Source organism: Ascoidea rubescens (genome assembly GCF_001661345.1).
Source record: "Ascoidea rubescens DSM 1968 unplaced genomic scaffold ASCRUscaffold_10, whole genome shotgun sequence".
NCBI lineage: Eukaryota > Fungi > Ascomycota > Saccharomycetes > Ascoideales > Ascoideaceae > Ascoidea > Ascoidea rubescens.
This window is the reverse complement of record NW_017962922.1, coordinates 206,195-224,330: the sequence shown is the minus strand read 5'-3', so window position 1 is coordinate 224,330 and position 18,136 is coordinate 206,195. Positions and strand designations below refer to the sequence as shown.

The window sequence follows — 18,136 nt, the reverse complement described above, 5'->3', positions numbered from 1 at the left end:
TTGGAATCCACCCTTACTTTCACTAACACAATCTTCTGTTTCAGCGCCAGAACAAACCTTCACTGCTCCAAAATTCATTTGGGCGGGATGGCTGAAATATTTACTTCCTTTTTCATCAACAAGCTCGTACATCTCAGTAACTTGGGTTTGTCTACCCTCCTGGACAATGAGACAAAAGGTAAAACAAAAGGTGAAAAAAATAATTTGTTTCAAATTTATTACACATTTATTACAGATTTATTTTTCAAAGTGAATTCTATACTTGAATTTATATCAACACAGCTATCGTCAATTACTGATCAAAGTTTACTATTAGACAATGGAAAACCATGTTCAAAATAGCCAAAAGGCCATTTTTCAAAACCAACCAAATAACGTTGAAAAAATCAAGTCTTTGAAGGATTGGCTAGATGAGCTGAGTTTCAATGACACTAGTTCTGAGCTATGGGAAATGCCAAATAAAAAATCAATTGCAAATACTTCGCCTGCCGAAATTGCAAGCAACTCCAATACTACTCAATTGGTGCTCAACGTTAATGACAAAGCCAATAAAATCCATGATGCTGATAGGGGTCAACAACCTGTGATGCTGCTGCTGTTAGCTCAGAAGACGTCTTTTGATAAAGAAGACAAACTCAATTGTCTGGCAAACTGCCATTGGACAAATGCATGGTTTGATAATGGTAAAGTGGTTCCTTGCTTGAAAGTGAAATATCGCTCATTACTTTCTGATACTGAGTATCAATATCTTCTTGGTAATGGGCAAAACCCAAAAGCCCCAAATGGCTTCAAGAAAGCAAAAAGGTATCAATATGTGGTTAAAAATAACATTTTATATAATAAAAAAAGCAAGATCCAGTTGAGTGTTTCGAACTGGAAAGCTAAATGCATACAATTTATGGAACAGAATCAATTCAAAAGCCAAAATGATGCGGTAAACTCATTCACAAAATTATACCATGGAGCACCAAAAGAATTGATAAGAAACATTTATCAGCATGTAAATGGAAAAAAGGCAGCTAATTTAATATTTGCCACCACAGCTGATATATCAAATAATGAAGACCGGATTAATATTGAAAATACTCATACTACAGTAAGTGATGATCACCAGAATAATGAGAAGCCTGATAATGCAATTGACAGTGAGGATGATGATACAAATATTATCAGGACTCAAAAAACACCTCTGATTAAGAAGATGGATGAAATCTAAAGATACAGTGTAAAAGGATGATGTGACGTTTAAAAGAGAAACTCCAAGCTTGAAAACAGTAGGTGGTAACGATGCTAATAAGGACATCATCTTTAATTTACTACAACAGTTGAACTCAATCAGTGGAAAAAAATCAAGGCAAATAAATCAAACAGACTCAAATGAATATATTTCACCTTAGAGATGTTTGGTTCAGATTCAAATTGCGTCCGGAAACCTAAAGGCTCCCCCGGATATACCTAATAGCACGTGTTAATCTAACATTTCCGGCTCTGCTGCATCAAATGCCACAAAAGCTGGAGAAGCAGCTGGAGAAGCAGAGAGATAAAGCAGTTCTTTCCTCGATGTTGTGTTTTCCAGCTCCTCTTGCCCTACAGCACAGATAGCACAAGCACCATCACCAATTGCCTTCATTTCTCTCAAATACACCAGATATTGATTGTATTCATCCATTCATTTCAGAGTGTGCAACAATTCCCACTCACTTCCACTCCACTAACTCAATTCAATTTTATTCCATCCTATCCAATCCAGTTCAATTCAAGTCACTTTAATCCAATTTAATTCAGTTCACTATTTTCTTTTTTGCCACCTTTTTTCTCAACTTTTCCACCATTAATGTACCAGTATTCTTCCTCTTTACTAAAGCGCCAATTACTAGATAGCTCTTATTTCTTCAATGATGACAGCCTTGAGTCGCCTATCAAACCCACAGAATTGAACAAATCAAAGCCAAAATTCAATTCAAATTCAAATTCCAAAAGACAAATCCCCGGCGTTAACACTGAATTGTATCATCAAGGTTATTTTGAAGACATGACAAGAATAAACACCCTACAAAATCTAAATTCTTTTAATTCTTTCAGTACTTTCAGCGCTTTAAATGATTTAGACTCAAATAATTCAAATAGCCAATATCAACCTTTATTCGAGTCTCTTTATATTTTTGGTCTATTGGTTTTCTTTCTTGTGTTATTTTCTGCAATTGTTTTCACCATAAGAGAATACATTTGCTCACTAAATGAAAAAAAATTGCTTGAAGATTCAAATGATCAAAAATTAGGTAGTCAATGGAGCTCCTCTTCAACAACTGTTTTAACTAATAATTTCGATAAACAAAACGCTGGTGTCTTACCACAAACAATGGATTTGGGCAGAACTTCTCAAGGTTATCCAACTTTTAATCATCAACATCATAAACATCATCTATTCAATTATAATACCAAAAACAAAAACAACAGCAACAGCGACAATAATAATAGCAATAATAATAGCAATAATAATAACAATAATAATAACAATAATAATAACAATAATATTTCTGATAATCAAAATATTAACCCTTTAAATCCTTTATCAAATAATATAGATCTTAATGATGATTTTATATTTACCAACACAGGTGATACTTATGCCGCCAACACTGTTTTAAACGAATACAATCAACCAACAACAAGTTATTTCTCTTCAAACAATTTTCAAAGATTAGACCCTTTGAAAATAGTCAATACAAATTCAAACTCAAACTCAAATTTGGATTCTAATTTAAATGAAATTGAAATCAATAAATTTAACTCAAATTTTAATTTTAATTTCAATTTCGATGATGGTAAAATCAAATCAAAAATTAGTGATAACCTACCTTTCAATTACTCCTCAAATTCTTTAAATACCTTCTCAAATCTATCCTTTTTTCAAAAAAAGAAAATATCTTACTCATATCAACAATTAATTGATTTTAAACCAAAACAAAATATCAACTATTCAATTTCCCCAACCTTATTAAATCAAAACAAAAATATCCTCAACAATCACATTAATCCTGATAAAAATATTAAAAATATTAAAAATACTAAAAATACTAAAAATACTAAAAATGTTAAGAATGTTAAAATTATTAAAAATGACGATAAATCCTCAAATTTAATCTCAAAAGTAAATTTATCAACCGCTACTGATTTATCCCTAAAAATCAACCCAACCAATTTCATCACAGCCTGGAAAGCTGAAAGAACGATCACTGAAGTCTGTTTATTATTATTAAATGAATTCATCCCAAGACCTTCAATCCACGATCATGTAACAAAAAAAATTGCTGTCATCAGATTATTAGCCATTGGTGCTAATAATTCTACTTTCGATAACCCTAACGTTTATTTGCCTGCCTTTAACGAACTAATGGAACATATCATCGATACAGGTACCATTTTCGACTTGTTAAATGAGTCAATCCCAATTGTTTCTCAAGCTTTAATTGAAATCACTTTACAATACATCTGGGCTCATTGGACTTTCTCTCCAAAAAATCGTATCTCCGTCTTAAATAAATTCAAAGATTGGAGAATCGCTACTCCAGCTATTCAACCTCATCATGTTTTATTCCGCTACTTGTGCAATTTAGAATTGGGTATCTTTGCCGTTGGTAGAATGTCTTATGATTCTTTACAATTCTCAGAATTTAAAATTATTACCCTAATAACTCATTTGGCTTATAACTCCTTTTGCAACGATTACATCAGCTTTATTCCAATTTTAGCTCAAGCTGTTGAATATACTGAAAGACCCTATTCTCATCGTTTATTTTATACTTTACTCCACATTTTAGTTAAAAGACATTCAAACTGTTGTATGAATGACTATCTTTGTGATAAAAATGCTGAGGTCAAAAGACTCGTTCAACATGGTTTTTGGATTAAAAATGATTCCGAAGTTCGTAAAATTGCTCAAAATATTCATATGACAATTATTTCAAAATATCCTCAAACAATGACTTGGTGGAAAGAAATCGATGGCGGGAGAATTTTTGTTACAACATCACCAACAATTAAAGCAAATAATTTAAATAATATAAACCAAAATGATTTAAATAATTTAAATTATTATAATTATAATGAAAATAATAATTCAAACAATTTCAGTATTCAAAATTTAAATTTACAAAAAAAAAATTTTATGAATTTAACTCCAAATACTGGAACATCTCTTGCTATTTCTTTAATTCCTCAAAATTACTCCTATATCAATAAATTAATGCCTAATCAAAAAAAATATCCAATTGATAATAGACGGAAAATTCCTAAAGATGAACCTCAAAAAAAGAAATCCCTTCCGGGATCCTATAATTTTTAATGCTTAATGAATCCATATTTATTGCTCTATGACTTGCTTTCAATGTCTTACATAATGAAAAATGTTCAAATTTATTATTATTACTTGTATGGGTATAGGTTATTTGTATTTGTGTCAATAATATTTTTGTTCTTTTTTATTTTTTTTTTTTATTTTTTGAATTGTTTTCTTTTTTGATAATTTTGCTTTGATTATAAATATGTGTTACTTATCTTTTTATTTATCTATTGAAATTTTTTTTTTGGTTAATTTTTGGAATCCTCTTTAATAAATGATTAATATTACTTAAATATTTTCATAAGATCAAAAAAAAAAAAAAAATTAAAATAAAATACGGAAAAGCTTGTAGTAAATAATTTTACTACTTTTGTAATGAGACTCAATATTTCTTTAGTCTTTTAATCAATTATTTTTATTATTTTTTATTTGAAGCCTTTTCAAGTACAAATTCTTCTTCTTCAATAAATTCTATTGAGCATCTTTTAATAGACTTATTTTTTTCAACAAGCCTTGTTCTAAGAATTTTGGAAACATTTTCAAATTCTTTAATATCAAGTTTATTATCCCATTTTTGGTGAGGAACAACCAATTTTAAATTTGTAATGATAGTATTTGGACCACTGCCAATCATACTGAGCTCCCCAATTCTGTAAGATTCCCCATTATTGTTACTAACAAGTTTAAGTAAAATTTCATTAATATCATTTTCAACTTGGATGTAATCTGGATGAGTGGCAGGAAGTGCAGTGTCAACTAATTCTAAAAGAGAGCTTTTAATACCATCGTAACCGGGTCTGATAATCATAAATGAGACAATTAAACTTCCAACGTTATCCAACCAAGTGATATTCAAAAAATAACTAGATGTTATAGTCACTAAAGCAACAACCGAAGTTAAAGAGTCTACTCTATGGTGCCAGGCATTTGCTAATAAGACGTTTGATTTTGTCTCTATAGCTATTTTTTTAGTGGCACGAAATAGCCATTCTTTGACTAAAATAGAGCCACCAGCTATCCACGCAGCATTTATATTTGGAATCTCATGAATTATTGATGTTGTAGGATGAGCAACAGGAGTAATTTGATGTGATGGAGAGGTAGAAATTAAGGAAAGCAAAGATTGAAAAGTTGAATTTAGTTCAAACATTAAAGTTGGTAAAACTGGGCCTAGAATTGCAACAGTGGAAGACCAACCAATTTTAAGACCGGCACTTAATAAAAGTGCAGATACAGCTAAAGAGCCCAAAGTTTCAATTTTACCATAACCATTAGGATATTTAGTGCTGGGGGATCTTAAACCAAAGTTAACAGTCAATAGAGTTAAAAAATCTGAAATTAGATCTGAGACTGAGTGAATGGAATCAGCTATTAGGGAGGGAGAATTATAAACTATACCACCTATACCTTTACCAATAATCATACCAACGTTTGATAGTAGACCTAACCATGTTATCCTAACACTGGGATTAGTTAAAATTTGTGATTTATTTGATGTTAGCAACAATGAAGGACCATGAGAATGAGAATGTGAGTGGGAATGTGAATGCGAAAGTGAATTTACATGAGGTATAAACTCGGACTCGCTTAGATTATTTGCGTCATTAAGATACTTATAACCACCTTTTACCCCAAATATAGCAGAATCATTTGCATCAGTTTCAGACTGCTTCAAATGAACATGTTCATTATCATTATAACCAAGCTCAGAGCTATTTTGGTTTGTGTGGGAATGCGAATATGAAGGGGACTGAGAGTGAGAGTGTGAATGAGAAGCTGAAATAGTATTGTGGGAATGTGAGTTTAAGGCAGAGTTTTTCAACTCATTATTTGAATTAATATTGGTATATAAATTTATTGAAGTCCTAAAAGATCTTATTTGATATTTGTTAGCAGTAACACAGGTCTTGATTAAAGATTTAAGCAAAATTTCACTATTATTAGGTCTCAATAGTGTGGAAATCATCTTATAAGATATTAGGACAGAAACGAAATATATGACCAAAACAGATAAAAACAAAACCAAGTATTCTTTATTTGGATTTCATGGTATAAAAGAAAAAAGAGTTTGCTCAGAGATTATTATTATTAATGCTGATGTAGAGTTTTACTTTCCACCAATAAAAAACCCAAATTGAATAAGAAATATTATCAATTTAATCATACAAAGTCATGTGATTTGTGCATGTTATTGCATGGACTGTACAGCTTATGCAGCGAGAAGCAGATAAAAAAAGCTTTTCTGGCCACACCCCCGGAAAAGTCATTTGTGGCAACAAGTGGTGAACACGGGCTTGGGGTCTGATAATCGAGGTCTAACAATTGGGGTCTAGTAATCAGGGCCTGCTATTGTAAAACCGCTGTGATGGGTCTGTGTTTTTTTGTACTTTTTTCGATTTGGAGGAAAAACATTCTTTGACCAGTTTTTGTTTTCTCTCAAAGATGGTGAGTGGAAATGGATTGAAGTTTCTCTACTATGCTGAATACTTCCAGTTTATTCAGTTTGTCACAATATCGTTCCAGATAGATCTAGATCCCAAAGTATTTATCACAGAATTGTACTTGGCTACAAAAACGACACTTGAAATTCATTTGTCCAGCTCCAAAGTTTACAAAATACCTTTACCTCACCAAGTTGACTATGTCGCACCAGACAAAGTTCCCTTGGACTTGTTAATTTATGATACCAAAAATGATTGCTTTACTGTGAAATTGAGGTCAAACAAAAATTTTCAGAAGAAGTCAATGGGCAATCCGTTACTTGAACTTTCTAAAATACAAGTTCAAAATGCCAAAAATTTTAAAAAATTTAAAATTTTTTGTTTAAACTGTGACTCAATTATAATTGACAGTGAAGATATTGATAAAGTACTTGATAAACCAAAAGAGTTGTGGTATGAATTGTTAGATTTTTGGTACTGTCATAGACCTGATATAAGTTCAAACCTAAACCCAAAATTGAATCAATCAGTTTTGAAACCTCCCAAAGATTCACTTTTAATCGGTTCCTACTATTTTCAATTGAACAAATCGGATTTTGGGAAATCAATTTTATCAGACAGCAATATTGGTAAGATTGATAATGGTTCTAACAATTCTGTGCTTTGTTCAAATTGCAAAACTAAAATTGGATTTCAAAATCCAAAGGAAGACTTGGATATGGTGTCGTTATATAAGTGGTCTTTAAAAGTTACGCACATCAATACAATCCCTAATGCTGATGGAACTTTGAATAACACCCTGAATAAAATCAAGATTGATTTATTTTATCCTTATTCTCATGCTTTTAATATCCTACTAGACTCCACTGTTAACCAGTCAACTAGATGCTTTTGTTTGAGCAGCAATAATAAGCAAATTCTACTTTTTGTATCTGCCATTGGCTCAGAAATCACATTAACAAATTATTCCAAGGAATGTATCAGCAATACTATAAAGGTTTTTTTCACCGAAGATAATAATAATATAGAAAGAATTTTGTTAAATAAAGACAATAAATTTAATCAAAATATTGATACAATTGATCTACCCCAAACTGTTTTTGCTGACCTCGTCAAAGTTATTAAGACAACTAATAGTATAATACCTACCAGTTGCAAGTATTTCAATGGGAGTCTATTAGGTTGTAATGGCTGGAGTTTTGGTTTAATTCCTTGCAATCAAAAACTATTCTGATTATTCAATCTAGCTTCTTGAAAGTCATTGTTGGTGATGGTGGGCTTAGTGTTATAAAGAAAAGCAACTCTTATTTTTCTATGTTTTTTTAATAATGTCTCTATTTATCAAATTCATGAATATTTCAACAGAATTAATTGTTTATATTGACACAATAATTGCTTATAACGATGAATCAAAAAAAGTTTTTAAAACACTTTCTTCAAACAAAAATTGTTGTAAAGTTGAGATACGTCTATTTGCAAAACATAAATTAATTTATAATATCCGTCAAATAAAAAATTTACTTGGTTTCCTTTATGTGATTTTAAATATATATGACATTAGCCATTTAATTTCTATAAAAAAACTAACAAGAAAAAGCCTAGTACCAGTAACAGATTATTTTGGATTTCAATTGTTTTCAAAAATTTTTATCGGCAAAATAATTTAAAACTTTTAACATGTTTTTTGTTTTTTTCACTTCAAAGTTCTATTTCTTTTTTTAATATATCTTTTTGTAGATGGTTTTATTATGAGTGCTTTTGAATCAATGCAAGAATCATCCAAATTGTCAACAGAATATTTCTCATCCTCAATAAGAAGCTTCTGAATTGTGGTCTGTCTTTTTTTGGATTCAAAGGACACAATTTCTTCGCAAAACTCTTCTGGTTCAATTAAAAATCTTCTTTTATTTCCAGTTGTTTTTTTTGGAGAAAATACCCTCTGGGTATTTGCTATGACCAATTTTGGTTTTGGGGTCTCACTATCGTCACATATTATAGAAGATTCTTGAAAGATTCCAAGATCTTTAACTTTTTCCTGAAGGTTCTTAATAGTATGTTCATAGTTTTTATTTTTTTTATTTAAATCTTCAATGTCATTACTCAATTTAACTTTAATTTTATTTAGCAAATTATTTTCCTGAGATAGTTTTTTCCAAATTTCCCTTTCATTTATTAATATTTTTTTTGTTTCTTCCACTTTATTTTGCAAAGTTTGACATTTTTCTCTCTCTAAAAAATATACACTCTCAAATTTAATCAGCTTTAAATTGCTCATTTTTATTTTATCTTCCAATTCAACAATTGTTTTTTTAGATTTGCTTTCTACGATAATGTTTTCTTTTTTAAACTCCTCTAGTAACTTTCTAATAGCAGACTTTGCTTCTTCTATAAAAACATTCTCATTTCGGTTTTTATTTTTATTTTCATTTTTTAACTTATTTACAATCCTTTCTTGTTCAAGCATGTCAGTTTTTAAATGACTAATTTTAGAATTCAAGTCAGAATTTTCTTTCTTAATATTGTTAATAAGATTAATTTTTGAGTACAAGCTTTCCTCAAGTTTTTTCAACTTTTGTGTCTCTTCATTCAATTGAAGTTTAACTTGATTAATTTCTGAGTTTCTGGAACTAATAATTTCTTCCAAACTTTTGATCTATTTAGACGTTAGTATTAATGTTACTAAGATCAAATATATAAAACTCTAATATGTAGAGGTAAAAATAGAAAAGTAAGTAATACCTTATTATCAGCTTCGCTTTTGAATCTATTGTATTCCTCTTTAGATAGCTTTACTAACTCGTTTTGAGTTTTTAAATGAGATTCAAAACTTTCAAATGCGCCTAATTTTTCGTTGTCTATTGTTTCTTTTAAGGTTTCTATGGCTTTTTCTTTCATTTCAATCTTGTTTTCATAAAAATTAATTTTATCTTCCATTTCAGCTTTTAACTTTAAACACTCATTTTTCAAATCTTTTAATAATAGATTAGAACTATCCAATTTCTTTTCAAATATTTTCATAATTTTTTCAGTTTCAATTTTCAATTTTTCGGTCATTGTACTTGTGTTAATTTGTAATTTAGAAATAATTATATCTTTTTTGGAAAGTTGATTTTGCTAAAAAAAATATTAAAAGTTAGAAAGACGAATATTAAAACCAAGATATAAATTATTATTAAAACAGTCAAACCTTACCAAATTTTGGCACTCAATTTTAGTTTCTTTGCTTAAAGTTTCAGATTTTTCAAGTAGATTATTCTGAAGCTGCATTTTAGTTTCAAAATCTTTATTAAGAGATTGTTTTTCCAATTCAAAACTCAGATTAAACAAAGAAATTTTCAATTTGTGATCATTAACAATTTTTTTTGATTCAGCTAACTGCTCTTTTAGAATTTTGTTATCAGCTATAAGCTTTTCTTTATCGAAGTTCATCTTAGTAATAATATCATTGAGAATAGATTCTTGAGCTTTTGTAGAGACATATTTCTGATTAATTTGATTTTTTTCTTCTTGAATTTTATTAATGTTTTCTTCAAAACTTTTAATCTTTTGTTGACTAGTTTTTTCATCTATCGTCAATTTGGAAATAAGATCTTTAATTTGAAAGAATTCGTTGTTTAATATTTCAATATTGCCAATTTTATTTTGTTTTGCAACCTCCAAATCGGTTTGATTTTTCTCTTTAAACAATTTATTAATCATTTCTATTTCTTTTTGGATTTTTAAAGATGATTCACTTAGAGTATCTAGACTTAAAACAGATTTTAAGAACTCCTGATCAATTTTACTATCTAATTGATTTAATACTTCGGATAAAGTTTTGCTTGATGATTCATATTGAACAAGCGCTGTTTTTTCGGATAATTTAAAACTTTTAAAGAGTTAATAAAAATTCAATTAAAAAAAAATAAAAATAATAAATAATTCGGTTTTTATACTTTTCAGAAATTTTTATAAAAATCTTATTTATTTCTTCCGATATTAAAGGAAATTCTAACTTTATTTGCTCAAATAATTTCCTAGTGAAAATTAAAAAGTTAATATATGATTTTAAAAATTAAAGCAAAAGAAATAAAAATTGAAACATACTGTGACTCTTTAGAAAACAATTCCTTTATTAAATTAATATCCTTAGAATGTTGTTCAATAAATTCGGTCTTATTTTTTAATTCTTTTTCAACAAAAGAATTATGGTTATTACGAGTATCATCGAGTTCTTGTCTTATTCTATATGAGTTCATTTTTTCTTCTGATAAACGACCTGAAATGTCGTCTATTTGATCTCTTAGCGAATTTATTGTAAGATCTCCTTTAAAATTATTAGTAAGCTTGAAAAATAAAATTAATCAAAATAAATTGAAATAAATTAAAATAAATTAAAATAGTTATTAATAAAAAAAAGATAAAACATACTAAAGTCTAACTCTTGTTTAATCATATGAAATTTCTGAGTTGATGTTTGCAATTTATTTTTTGTCTCGCAAATTTCAGATTTCAATGATTCAATTTCACACTTTATTGATTTCTGGGATCCAGAATATTGATCTAACATGGATGAATATACTTTTTTTTCTTCAACAAACAGGGAATTTGATTTTTGTAAATTAGAATAAAGATCCTTAAAATTCTCAAATTTTAATGATAAATTCTTTAGTTTTTCATCATAAGTTTGCAAATTTTTATTCTTGGTAGAAATTTGATTTTTCAATGAATTGATTTCATCTTCTAGTTTTGTCTTTGTGTTTTGTAGTCTATTAATTGACACTAATAAAGGTCTCAATGTGGAATCTAGTTCTGGGTCATAAGTCGAATTACTGAGTTCAGAAAACTTTGATTTTGCCTCTTGTGAGTGATTTTCATTTTCCATGACATTTTTCTTATTAAAGATATTGAGATCAGTTGATGATTTGAAACGGTTTGGTTTATTATTATTATTATTTTGAAACAAGGTATTCTTTTTCCTTGTATGTTTAATTGGAGTAGAAGTGTTTTGAGGAAAATTAATTATTAGACTATCGTTGGCAACTGCAATATCTGTTTGAATATCAGAATTATTAGATGAGTCAATTTGTTCACATTTATAGCTCGAGCTATTTTTATTTTCATTTGGGGTTTTTTTATCAACGGTTTGAGAATTGGTTGTTACAATTTCTTGAGGATTATTAGGAGAATCCTTGTTATTTTTTATAATGTTTGAAGCATTGTCAACTTCATCTATGGAGATGACGGAGAGATCATCAGATTGAATTAGCTCTTCAGAGAGGGAATTGTTTGGAGTAGAATTGATTTCCGAGTTGTAATTTGAAATTGATTCAACGTATTGTGTTTTTATAGAATTTGCAGATGAATTTGAGGTTATGTTATGATTTGTATTTGAATTGGGGTTTGGATTTGAGTTCGGATTGGAATTAGAATTGGAATTAGAATTGGAGATGGAGTGTAGATTTGATTTTTGGTAAAATGGAGATTTGGAGGGTTTGAATTTGGTTGTAATTAGTGAATCTTTTTTCTCTTTATTTAATTGAAACTTGGAGGGAATTTTATTGTTTAAGCCTAAGCTTGAAGAAGACTTGTTTTTTTTGAAATCATCAAAAAAGTCATTTAATGAGGTATCATCAGTAAGATCTTGATGTTGAATTGATTCGTTTGAGTCTAGAGAATTGCTTGAGTTTACAGTTGATTTCAAGGAAAAGATGTTTTGTCTCTGTTTGAGGGTGTTGTTATGATGAACATCTCGAAAAAACGACATCTTTTTGAGAGAGAGAGGAAGTAAAACCGGAGCAGTTTATTATGTGTTATGCTATTGGATTGATCTGTTGGTGTTGGTGTGAAGAGTGGTTGGGACTGATAACAAGGTGATAAAAAGATGAGGAGGAAAAGAAAGAATTAAGCGCTGACAGTGTTAGGTATTTATATGTGGTTACTTTGCTTCTTCTGTATCATATGCATCATCCACCTCAATGTTGTCGTTGAATTCATACGTCTCATTCAAGTCCCATATTTGGACGTGGCCATTCAATGTGATGGAGCCCATGATTGTGCCATTGTCAAAGAGATGGACCTGGAGAACAGGAGAGTCCTGATGTGTGTCTAAGATTGATTTGACCTGTCTAGATTGAAGGTCCCATATGAAGATCTTGCCACATTCTGAGCCAGACACGATGAGAGGTTCGTTTGTTGCAGTTATGAACTGAGTTGAGCAAGTGTATTTTCTTGCAATTGAGATATACTTTTTCTTTTTTGAATTGTTGTTTGATGGAGCGTCGTTTGGTGGAATGTTATCTAATTGGGGATCGTTTGATTGAGATTCGTTTGGTAAGATGTTGTTTGGTTGAATAGTTGGGATGTAGGCTTGATAAGTTTTAACTATTTTGTTATTCATGTAGTCCCATAATCTGATTTTGCCATCCAAAGTGCTTGATAGAATGTATTTGCCATTTGGACTAAAAGTGACAAAGCTTACAGGACAGGTGCTTATGCCTAGTCTATCGTTCATCAAAGTTTTTAAACATTGGCCAGATTCAGTGTCATATAGTCTGATTAAACCATCATAACTGCTGCTTGCAATGATAGTGCCATCCCAAACAAAATCTAGAGAGGATATTGGATCAGAGTGGGCAGATAAAGTCTTTAAACATTTACCAGAGATACAGTCCCAGATTCGAATGGCTTCATCATCGGATCCAGAAATCAATAGGTTTCCTTTGTAATTGAATTTGACACAAGTTACATGATAAGTGTGGCCTAGTAGAATTCTTATTACTCTTGCATATTTCAAGGACCAGATTCTTACAGTGTAATCATCAGAAGCTGAGGCTATATAGTTTGAACAAGGAGAAAAGTCTATATCGGAGACTCCACTAAAATGACCAGCAAACTCTAGGATTAAGGACTTTGATTGTAGATTGAAGATTTTGATTGATTTGTCAGAAGAAGAACAAGCGAATAGTTTGCCATTGGGAGAGATTTTAAAACAAGTCAAGTTGTTTCGATGTATTTTGGATAGTTCATACCGAAGTTTGTAAATTTCTTCTAGATGGTGCGAGTCTAAAGAGTGAGTTGAGTAATTTGAGTAATTTGTTAAAATTGAATCATTATACGACATTTTTTATTATTGTTATTGTTAGTAGTAAAAAAACCAAAAAAAAAAAAAAAATAGTGGTATTTGTAGTGATAAAGTGGGAGATTTAATATTGAGATAAGTGAAAAGTGGAAATTTCAAATTTTTGAAACCTTCAAATTTCCAATCAGCAAGAAATTCACGGTGATGGAATTGAATTGAAGATTGTTTTTCGTTAGCTAAGTGTTGCCACTAATAACAATACGCTGGATATCTTTATCATAAACTGGTTATTAGATACAATTAGTTATTAAAAAGGATATTAATATTGCAATGGGTGTATGTAGATTTGATCATGTTATTTAGATGTGATTTGGGAGAAGGAATACGTTGCTGACTGAAGCATGTATATAAACTGTTGATGTGGGATGATACAAATACTAACAAGTGATGAGTGATGTAGAGTCTTAGAATCATTCCAGAAAATTCTCAATTAAGCTCGATAAATAACCAAGAAGGTGGAGAAAGTTCATATTCTGCTCCTGGGTTAAACGATTTATTTAAAAATGGAGGACCCAGTTCATTAAGTGACAAAATCAACGATAGACATCCATTAGAGAATCAAATTAAAAACTGGGAAAGTACGCAACTTGATCTTAAAATGGAACAATACAGAAGATTGTTTGGGTTAGCTGAACCACTAAAGAGAACAATGGAGTTGGAAATCGTCAATAGAATAGATTTCAGACCAGAGATATTGGGTGGAACAAGCAATTTGCATAGAGATATCTTGTTGAACAAAGATTGCTCGATTGATTGGGAGGATATTTATCAAAGTGGAATTGATAACAACGAGTTCAGCACCAACTTCCACTCAGAAATGGAGAGGAAAATGGGGATTTAGAATATTTGTGTTTAGTCAATTAGCTATTTAGTATAAATACATAGAGATAGTCTCAGTATATAATCGTTAATATAACAATTGCCTGCTAATTGCTGAAAGAATCACACATTATATTATAGCATATTGATTCGAAGTCACAACAAAAGGTCTGTTGGTCTAGAGGTATGATACCTTCTTAGGGTGGAGGTGGTCCCGGGTTCGATTCCCGGACAGACCCTTTATTTTCTTTTTCTATTCCAACTGAGATTTTTTTCTCTTTTATAATTAATCACGTGGTTGGAATATCCGACCGCCGCAAGCCGAACAAAGGCGGTTTTGGTGTTGGAGCGAAATCAACAAAAAGAAAGGAAAGAAAAGGAAAAGGGAAAAAAAGAACTTCAAAAACAGCAAAGTACACTTTTATTGGTGCTATATATCATAAAAACTAGTGCGACAAAGAAGTGTCCTCGATCAAGTTGCCAATGTAGTTGTACTTTTTCTCAAAGAACGCCTCCCACTCGTCGAGAGCCTTCTTCTCACGCTCAGTCAAGTCCTCTAGCTTGTCGATGGGCTGGTCCCAGTCCCTCACCATGTCCTCCTTGAACGAGTTTTTGGCTAATCCTCTGGAGGCATCTCTGCCAGCAAAGTTCTCGTAGGGGCCTCCAGGCCCATAGAAGGCTCTGCCCTTGGACACGTCGAATATCTTGCCCTTGATGCTCAAATACACCTTCTCGTCATCGTGCCCATTGTACTTGTACAACGTTCTTGGGGTGTAGTCTGTGATGACGATAGTCTCCTCTTCTCCCATCTTGCTGTCCTTTTTGTCACCTTTGTATGGATCGATCTCGATTGTTTGGTTATCCCCAGCTGAGAAAAATAGCTTTTTCAAAAAGTATATCGTGAAAATTATAAGAATTATTAGGAAATATGTCATTTTCAGCTAATAGTAAATTGAAATTGAATTGAAGTGCAAAGTGGTATGGAAAATTCAACAAATCAAATTGTTGTAAATGTAGTAATGTGAATTAAAGTAAACAAAACTAATTAATATTTCCTGCTTTCGTGGTAAATTCCAACAAATGAGCGATACCTCGATATTTAAATATTTCTTGGTTAATATTTATTATTCAGTATCTGTTTATGATCACCATATAACTTGTATTCTCAACATCTTGAACACTCTACATTTATTTTTTACAGACTCACAAACCCCATACTTTATTTTCCCACCGTATGACGTTCTACGTTAACAAGTTACAACCTACTATTTTCCTACTATTTCCCATACTGCTGCTATGTAAAGGAAATTCATTATTTAATAAACTATTTACTTACTTCCTGATATTGGATTCTTTATTACTTGAACATGAATTCTATTCTAAAATTCTCTCTAAAGGAATAAAAACTCAATTTATACAATAACCAGAAAATGAATAGCACACGCAAACGGTTACATTGTTACTGTCCAATTTTAATTATAACCATAATCATAATTAAAATTAGAATTTTCCTTTTTAATTCCAATTCTAATTATGCAAATTTAACTTCTTAATCACTTTCCTACTTCCATCTTCTCTCCTTCTCATTTTACTACTATATGGCGACTTAAATGGCGACTTCATTTTCATCGACCCAGGCAATGGGGTTAAATTATTTTCCTCATAAAAATCATCTGTAACTTCTTGAATCTCAATCTCACTGTCATACTGATCATTACGACTATGGTTATACCTCTTATGATTATTCACCGGTGATGGTGATGCTGGCGCAGATAGTTGTTGCATAGGAAGAAACTGTGTCAATTGATTCATTTGACTCATATTTGGATTCCCATTTGGATTTCCACTTGAATTTCCATTTGTATTTCCATTTGTATTTCCATTTGTATTTCCACTTTGATTCCCATTGGATTCTGTTTGATTGCTACTGCTCGCATTGGCTGGAATACAATTCTGCCCAGAGTATATCCTATACGTGCCAAATGTAGCATTGGTCAAAAACACACTACCAAACAATATCACAACCAAAAAAATTATGCTTTTCCAACTAATTGGCTTGATAAATCCATTGATAATCTCGCTAAATGTCTCTGCACTAACCTTAGCCCTACCAACTGTATTGGGATCTCTGTTCATACACTTTTCCCAAACTGAACACGATTTTTCCAATGCTGGTGCTCGCATCTCTGGGAAACAATTATTCCTGGAATATTCCCTAGAACATTGCGAAATCTCCTGCAAAATATCTGTAGTATACGACTCAATTTTTCCGTCGACATCAGCTTTGATCGTTCGAATTATTTGTAAAACAAAATATAATAATACTCCCAATATTAATGAATTGAAAATTAACTGAATGTATAACGATATCAAATATGGAATGTGAGGATCATAAATAATTCTCTTCCCAATTGGCAATCTTGAAAATTCATTTGTATACACATATTGAACTTTTGTCTCCTTCATATCATTATCATTATCATTATCATTATCATTATCAGTATCATTATCGGTATCATCATACTCATTATACTCATAGTCATTATTTTTATTACTGCTACTTTTATTCTTGTGAAGCTCATCATTCTTTCGGTGATCATCATACTTATCTTTATCCTTTGATTGATATGTATTCTTCTTATTTTCATTACTCTTTTTCTGTCTAAATATATTGGGATTGGCTATTTTCTTTTTTCCACTTGAATTTCTCACCTTACTATCATCGTAACTCTGTGATCTTGAATCATCACTAACCACATCCTCAATGTAACTGTAATCATTATGTATATTATAAACCTGCTTTTTAGCAGAAAACAAAACCTTTCCTGCTTTAACTGCATTGAAAGTTCCATCATTTTCAATCGCTGTATTTAGCTCTGGGAGTTCTTTGAATAATGAATTTGAAATCTTGACATCAATTTTGTTATTCAGGCTTTTATCTATATTATTATCTAGGTTTCTATCCTCATTCTTACTCTCATTCTCATTTTGATCTTGATCTTGATCTTGATCTTGCTCTTTTGAGGAATAAATACTCAATTCCGATAAGTTAGTTTGATTCGATAACGGATGAGGAGTTGAAGTTGCATTCCCATTTGCATTGTCATTTCCAATTATTTTGAAAGAACCCTTGGTATTCAAAATGTTTAATGGTCTTGACTTCTTTAAAATCGATCTGGGTGTTGAAATAACTGGTGAAAGCCTTGGGGTCTTTTGATTCTTTATTAGTAAGATATTTTTACTTGGAGTGCTGAAATTGGTTGGTGCATTACTATTCTTGTTTAAATTAGGTACACTGTTGGAGTCCAAAAACAATTGACTAGCAGAAGGTAGTGTATTCGACATTGTAAGTGCTTTGATTATACCTGTTTAACCGATAACACTTTTTATTGTTATTATTGTTGTTATTGTTTA

The 18,136-nt window shown here is 30.7% G+C and overlaps 10 protein-coding genes and 1 non-coding gene across 11 annotated transcripts; 5 read left to right on the top strand and 6 right to left on the bottom strand.

Moving 5' to 3' along the window:
- Positions 1-53: 53 nt before the first annotated feature.
- Positions 54-1,525, top strand: ASCRUDRAFT_107376 (uncharacterized protein). The gene has a single exon (XM_020188678.1). It carries the CDS (start codon positions 320-322, stop codon positions 1,214-1,216), a length of 897 nt encoding a protein of 298 aa, XP_020046154.1. The 5' UTR covers positions 54-319; the 3' UTR covers positions 1,217-1,525.
- Positions 1,526-1,834: 309 nt separating this feature from the next.
- Positions 1,835-4,345, top strand: ASCRUDRAFT_81739 (uncharacterized protein; the record flags this gene model as incomplete). The annotated part of the gene is made up of 1 exon (XM_020194655.1): positions 1,835-4,345. The coding sequence occupies one exon, from the start codon at positions 1,835-1,837 to the stop codon at positions 4,343-4,345; it is 2,511 nt and encodes an 836-aa protein (XP_020046153.1).
- Positions 4,346-4,677: 332 nt separating this feature from the next.
- ASCRUDRAFT_76795 (cation diffusion facilitator family transporter) lies at positions 4,678-6,417 on the bottom strand. Its single transcript, XM_020193620.1, has one exon. The coding sequence runs from the start codon at positions 6,306-6,308 to the stop codon at positions 4,761-4,763; it is 1,548 nt and encodes a 515-aa protein (XP_020046152.1). The 5' UTR covers positions 6,309-6,417; the 3' UTR covers positions 4,678-4,760.
- Positions 6,418-6,784: 367 nt separating this feature from the next.
- Positions 6,785-8,017, top strand: IPA1 (putative polyadenylation protein; the record flags this gene model as incomplete). The annotated part of the gene is made up of 1 exon (XM_020194654.1): positions 6,785-8,017. The coding sequence occupies one exon, from the start codon at positions 6,785-6,787 to the stop codon at positions 8,015-8,017; it is 1,233 nt and encodes a 410-aa protein (XP_020046151.1).
- A 250-nt stretch (positions 8,018-8,267) lies between these two features.
- On the bottom strand, positions 8,268-9,897 carry ASCRUDRAFT_76793 (uncharacterized protein). The gene is made up of 2 exons (XM_020193619.1): positions 9,523-9,897; positions 8,268-9,436 (listed from the first exon to the last, which is right to left on the bottom strand). Exons 1-2 carry the CDS (start codon positions 9,835-9,837, stop codon positions 8,477-8,479), a joined length of 1,275 nt encoding a protein of 424 aa, XP_020046150.1. The 5' UTR covers positions 9,838-9,897; the 3' UTR covers positions 8,268-8,476.
- ASCRUDRAFT_107427 (uncharacterized protein) lies at positions 9,579-12,614 on the bottom strand. Its single transcript, XM_020188681.1, has 4 exons — positions 11,194-12,614; positions 10,870-11,086; positions 10,719-10,799; positions 9,579-10,651 (listed from the first exon to the last, which is right to left on the bottom strand). Exons 1-4 carry the CDS (start codon positions 12,527-12,529, stop codon positions 9,910-9,912), a joined length of 2,376 nt encoding a protein of 791 aa, XP_020046149.1. The 5' UTR covers positions 12,530-12,614; the 3' UTR covers positions 9,579-9,909.
- An 86-nt stretch (positions 12,615-12,700) lies between these two features.
- On the bottom strand, positions 12,701-13,885 carry SWD3 (Swd3p; the record flags this gene model as incomplete). Its single annotated transcript, XM_020190710.1, has 2 exons — positions 12,701-13,015; positions 13,148-13,885. 2 exons carry the CDS (start codon positions 13,883-13,885, stop codon positions 12,701-12,703), a joined length of 1,053 nt encoding a protein of 350 aa, XP_020046148.1.
- Positions 13,886-14,090: 205 nt separating this feature from the next.
- On the top strand, positions 14,091-14,827 carry UMP1 (Ump1p). The gene is made up of 2 exons (XM_020193618.1): positions 14,091-14,179; positions 14,304-14,827. Exons 1-2 carry the CDS (start codon positions 14,174-14,176, stop codon positions 14,742-14,744), a joined length of 447 nt encoding a protein of 148 aa, XP_020046147.1. The 5' UTR covers positions 14,091-14,173; the 3' UTR covers positions 14,745-14,827.
- Positions 14,828-14,889: 62 nt separating this feature from the next.
- On the top strand, positions 14,890-14,961 carry ASCRUDRAFT_t126. Its single transcript has one exon. It is a non-coding gene; the product is annotated as a tRNA-Pro (tRNA).
- Positions 14,962-15,128: 167 nt separating this feature from the next.
- Positions 15,129-15,868, bottom strand: ASCRUDRAFT_76788 (cytochrome b5-like heme/steroid binding domain-containing protein). Its single transcript, XM_020193617.1, has one exon. The coding sequence runs from the start codon at positions 15,655-15,657 to the stop codon at positions 15,169-15,171; it is 489 nt and encodes a 162-aa protein (XP_020046146.1). The 5' UTR covers positions 15,658-15,868; the 3' UTR covers positions 15,129-15,168.
- Positions 15,869-16,018: 150 nt separating this feature from the next.
- Positions 16,019-18,088, bottom strand: ASCRUDRAFT_76787 (Brr6/Brl1 family protein). The gene has a single exon (XM_020193616.1). The coding sequence runs from the start codon at positions 18,065-18,067 to the stop codon at positions 16,250-16,252; it is 1,818 nt and encodes a 605-aa protein (XP_020046145.1). The 5' UTR covers positions 18,068-18,088; the 3' UTR covers positions 16,019-16,249.
- Positions 18,089-18,136: the final 48 nt, after the last annotated feature.